Source organism: Tricharina praecox, assembly GCF_024521635.1.
Source record: "Tricharina praecox strain CBS 144465 chromosome Unknown BZA05scaffold_56, whole genome shotgun sequence".
Lineage (NCBI taxonomy): Eukaryota > Fungi > Ascomycota > Pezizomycetes > Pezizales > Pyronemataceae > Tricharina > Tricharina praecox.
Window position 1 is genome coordinate 60,976 of NW_026250458.1, and position 5,310 is coordinate 66,285.

The 5,310-nt window shown below is 56.6% G+C and overlaps 1 protein-coding gene across 1 annotated transcript; it reads right to left on the reverse strand.

Moving 5' to 3' along the window:
* Window positions 1-919: 919 nt before the first annotated feature.
* Window positions 920-3,532, reverse strand: BZA05DRAFT_465625 (uncharacterized protein; the record flags this gene model as incomplete). Its single annotated transcript, XM_051487769.1, has 3 exons — window positions 920-2,955; window positions 3,011-3,250; window positions 3,349-3,532. The coding sequence occupies 3 exons, from the start codon at window positions 3,530-3,532 to the stop codon at window positions 1,289-1,291; spliced, it is 2,091 nt and encodes a 696-aa protein (XP_051334632.1). The 3' UTR covers window positions 920-1,288.
* Window positions 3,533-5,310: the final 1,778 nt, after the last annotated feature.

Below are 5,310 nucleotides of genomic sequence, written 5' to 3' on the forward strand. Positions count from 1 at the left end.
CCCCCTCCGGCCGCCGTGTTAGCTCTCGTATTCCGTGTGTCGAGCACACGCGATAACTCGGCTTCATGCCCCCTCCACGCGAAGACACCCTCCGGCCTCCGCCGTCCGCCGCTCGGATTCCGCAGATCCCCGGCTTCCGCCACTCGCCCCTCGCCCCTCGCGAGTCACTGCGCTCCCGAAGCCCCAGCGACCTCCGGAATGTCCTCAGCACCCCGCACCCAGCGCCCACCGCCGTCTGCCCAGTGTTACACACCCCCACGCTGCCACCACGGTTTCATGTTTAGTCTCGGGCACTCTCACACAGTCTGATGCAGTCTCATGCATACACATGATGCAGATGATGCACATGATGCACATGATGCACACTCTCATACAGTTTCGTGCATCCCCACCATGACACTGTCTCATCTTCAGACTTCACCTTCAAAGTTTTTCCCCCCAGTTGGCGGCGAGGGAGGAGATGCCGGTTTGGTTGAGCTGCCGGTTTGGGGGTTTGTGCCAAGACGGTTGCTTCTCTCAGACTTCAGTCCTGAGGTTGGGATTTGGTATGATGTGCCAGGTGTGGTGGGGATGGATGGATGGATGGATGGATCATGGATGGGTCTGAATACCCGGATTGGTCCCGGATTGGTAACTCCGCACGTGGGATTTCTTCGCGATCAACTTCCAAGGTACCTACCGTACTATACTCCACCGTACTCTACGTCGAGGCGACGAGGTGGACAAAGACGGGAACCAATATGGCCCATGGGTGGACAAAGACGGGAACCAATATGGCCCATGGGTGAGCCAATATGGCTGGTTTATAAATGGAGTATCATGCAAAGAAAACAGGAGCCAGCCAGTCCGCTCTTTATACACCGTGGTCTGCATATACCGTATTTACCGTATAATAGAGATAGAGATAGTGATAATCATGGTGATAGTGAATCGTGATAGTGGGGGGAAACACAGGCACAGCCTGGACACAAATTGTATGTACATACATAAGTACACAAATGGAAGAAGCGAAAGACAAAGAAAAAAGTATGAGAACCAGTATGTGGAGAGGCCGACCCAAGGAAAAAGGTAGAAGCATATTTCAAAACACCACGATCGCCAGCGAAGCTCAAAAACAACCCAATTGCAGTAAAACCCCAGAAAACCCCGCGCGCCACCTCCATAGCCGTCATCACCACCATATGTAGACCTTATATGAAAAAACAAATGAAAAACCAAAGGAAAAAGGTTGTGTGTGCGTGTGCAACCCATCCGCCGTCCGTTCCTCCGTTCCCCAGGACCTCACAGCTCAAAGCATTTCCAAAAAACCCGTCGGCACCCACCCCTCTCTCTCCCGCTCCTCACCCTCCTCCCACTCCTCATTCTCGCCATCGAGCCTCCTCACGAAGCTCCAATTCTTATTCCTAAACAGGACCACAACGCGATCTCCGACCTCTATGGCAACCTCCCTAGTGAGCCTGGCGGTATATGCCGTCTTTGCGCGCGCCATCTGATTCCTCTTGCGCGGGGCCTTGATCCCCTCCGGCGCGACCGAGATCCGAAGGCTACGCGCCGGCTCTGCGTCGTCGAAGACGGCGTCTTCGCAGATGTCCCAGTCGCTGGGTTCCCGTGCCGCGGAGGAGGTGGTGGAGAGCGAGGACGAGGTGGAAGAACAACTGACGTTGCTGGCTGATGACGTGTTCGAGAGGTTGGAGTATGCTGACGAGGTGGACGAGGTGGAAGAGGTGGAAACGTTGGATGGGGTTCTTGCGTGGCCGTACGGCGACGGGGGAGGAGGGGAGCGGCGCGAGGAGGCGTGTTGTTCCCGCCGCTCGAGTTCCTGTGCGAGGTGCGTAGTGAGCTCCGGCAGCTTTGTGGCGTCGAGGGCGGTGACGAGCTTGACCAGCTTTTCGACCAGGACGCCGGCGTCGGCGCCGCCGTAGTTGAAGAAGTAGCGGATGTTGCCCTTGCCCATGCTGCGGCTGTTGTCGCGCGCGCGGATGAGCGTGCTGTTGCACGGCACCATGAAGCCGCTCTCGGTGATGCTGCTAATGAGATGCACGGGGTTGTCGATGTGCTGGCGCAGGACGGCCTCGCCGTCGAGGGAGTGCGAGATGAGCACGATCCCGTTCGTGCCCGCGCGGAGACTGGGCACGGCGTAGACGACGCAGCCCCGGAACTTGTCCCGGATGTCCGCCTGGAATGAGAACCCGTCGTCGACGTTACGGACGGTGTAGCCCTTGTCGGCGATGACGCCCTTCATGCTCATGGAGAAGATGTGGCCGTCCTGCACTGCGGCCTTGACGCCGATCGGATTCTTCGCGGCCAGCCGTGCCGTTTTCCGTATAAGACTCGCCATCTTCTCCGCCTCGGCCGCGGCCGCCACCCCCGACCGCGCCCACGGCATCCCATCCTTCTCGCTGAAGATCAGCCGCGTCATCGTGCTGATGGGCTGTCTGGTTGTGCCTTCGCCGTCGCAGGTCCGCACGCGGACTTTTGGGAGGTGCACAATGCTGCCCTTCCTCGTGCGCGTGACATGGCAGGGCTTCTCCTTCATCCTCCCATCGTCCTCGATGTCGATATACGTGCGCTCAGGGCGCTCGCCGAACCTCAGCGTCATGCGCGCGAAGCGCACATACGGGTCGTGGGCGAAGTGGATCTCCTCGGGGCCGTTGGCCAGCAGGATGTTGGTGCGCGACGCGGACTTGTACACAGCGAAGCCGACGCGGTCGACCTTGAGGTCGATGCGCTTCCACTCCTGGTCGAGGAAGATCTCGAAGTCGACGGTGACCTTGCGCAGGTACGGCGTGGTCTTGGCGCAGTGCGTGATGAGGTAGATGCGGTTGCTAGAGTGCGGCGAAGGCACGCCGAAGTCGACGCCGAGGCCGAACGGGTGGATGTTGGATAGCGCTACGTGACGCTTCGCGGAGATCGAGTCGAGAAGGATGACGAGTGTGCGGAATTGACTGTCCTGGGCTACGGGGGGCGTCAGCGCGGAACTTCACCCAAAGGGCGGTGGTTATAGTCATACAATCGTCCGCAAGTTGTATCCGCACGTAGTGCGCCGTCACGCCCTGTCCGCACTCGACACCGTAGATCTTCCACGAATGTGGGCGTTTGATGTCCCGTACGCAGCGAGTTTCGACGGTGGCGGTGAAGTGCGAGTGCTTTCCGGAGAATATCGGCGAGCCCGGAGAACAGAGCGCTATCAGGTTCACGCGGACCCTGCGAGCTTTTGCACGTGGCTCCAAGGAGGGACCTTTAGACGAGGCTATCGGAGACTTGGAAGAGACCAGGCTATGTATTCCGTTTCTCTACGATGGGTAAGCATTGTCCGTCCACCGGAGGTCATCGAGGATGGAAACGTACATTTCCCGGATGATTCCCCGACGGGTTGCGATTTCTTGGAGGATTTGATCTCGGCTTCACGATTGATGTCAGCCAATGGACGTTCCTCGTTCACTGGGGGGACCAACGAATGTGCAGACTCGAGCTGTGGGCACGACGAAGCCGACGAAGCCGACGAAGAAGGCGATACCATGTAGGGCGACATGGTGGATAAGATGGTATGTTGAAAGAGATTGAAAGACCGCACAGCAGCAGAATAAGAAGAAACGAATGTAAACGGAACTGAGGAGTTAACGGAACGAGCACGAGTCGATCCAGCGGCTGGTATATAAAAAGGGATCAGGAGAAGAAGAAGAAAAGGGAGGGCAAATCATGCAGACGGCGTTGATATATGCACCCCTCCAACATTGGTGATGGCGGCGGCGGTACAAACTCTAGTTACAGTTGATCTCGCAACGAGGGCAGCTCGATCATCCCTGGCGGCGATCACACAGCCAGCCCTGTTGGAACGTGGAACACCGAAAGTGACAGAGAAGGGCGTCTAGCTGCATACGGCCTCGCTTGGTCCGACAGATTCTTTGCGACGGCGCATCCCCTGGCCGCATCGCATCTATCTCGTGTACCCCTCTTTTTTGAGGGGCGGAGGAGTGGAAACAGTGGGAAGAGTGGGAAATCCATTCGCCAGCCAGGGACTCACGAGACGGAAAAGATCTAAAAACGGCCAGCAAAGACAGAATGGAACGGTGAACCTTCCATAGTGAAAGAGATCCGCGGTACGGGACTAGAGTACCAGTATTCTAGAACGAGGTAACTACTCCACATTATTCAGCCAAAGTATTATCGCTCGCCATGCCCGCTGTTGTATGTCTCTCCCAATCTCCCCGAAGGTCTCACCAATTCCGTAATCCCGCCTCGCCAGCGATGCGCCCCACCAAAGATTGAACCAACCATCTGCCAGCCGCGCGCAATAATAATTGACTTCCATTATTCATCTGGCAGATACAGCTTGCTGCTTCCCCCACGCCTTGCCATGCGAAATAGCGCCTGCAATTTAGGACGGCTGATACGGTGATACCGGTACATGTGGAAATAAGGTAGATAGCCTTCCGATATGAGACGGTGTGGCAAGTTGAGCGCTCTTCGAGCCCGGTTCCCAGTTCTCGGACCCGCACGGACGGACGGGCACCAATGCATCATCCATAGTGACATGAAGCACTGTGCCAGCACCGGGGCGGGGAAGTAGCCGATGCATCTCCATCATCTTCATGAAACAGCATCTAATAACATCGCGAGAACGATTGGCGCATATCATAGGATCACTGGTTTTTGTCGCAAGAAAAGCGCGTTAATTAATTGAGTGAGGGACATCGTGCCGGAAGAATGCATCAGCTCTAACTCAAGGCGGTACCTGAGAGGCGGTAGGCGGTGGTGACGGTTCCGCGATGGATCGGATCTCGACGGTGAATGTGAATGTGAATCCACGCTGCCAAGCAGATGAGATTTGATGTGATGTTTGAAGAGTCGCACGACATGCCGGGCCACCCCTATGCACAAGTTTTTCTCCGGATGGTTGCGGGCGGCGGCGTGAGCGAAAACAAACATATCTCCGCCTGCCCCACCGCCTCTCCGGTTGCTGAAACAAGCACTGCGCTCGTCGCTGGCTGCTGATGATGCCCAGGAAAAGAGTTTTCAGGTGTTCACTCCGAATCCAGATGGATCTTCCCTTCTTCCTTCCCTTTTTCTTTTCCCTTTTCCCTTTTCCTTCCAAAAACGCAACGAGAGAAGTGGACCCGACTCGGCGCGGTGGTGGCGAGCATGTGCGAGTCGCGATAGGTAATCCAGAAGTGTAGAGTGGTTTGTTTTATGCGAAGAGAAGCTGCGACGTTTCGAGATGCCAGCTAGTGGCTGTGGCTGCGGCACTGCACAACGTCAACGTTAAGTTAGCGTCTAGTGTCAATCGTGCCTTCCTTCCACTTCAGGGGC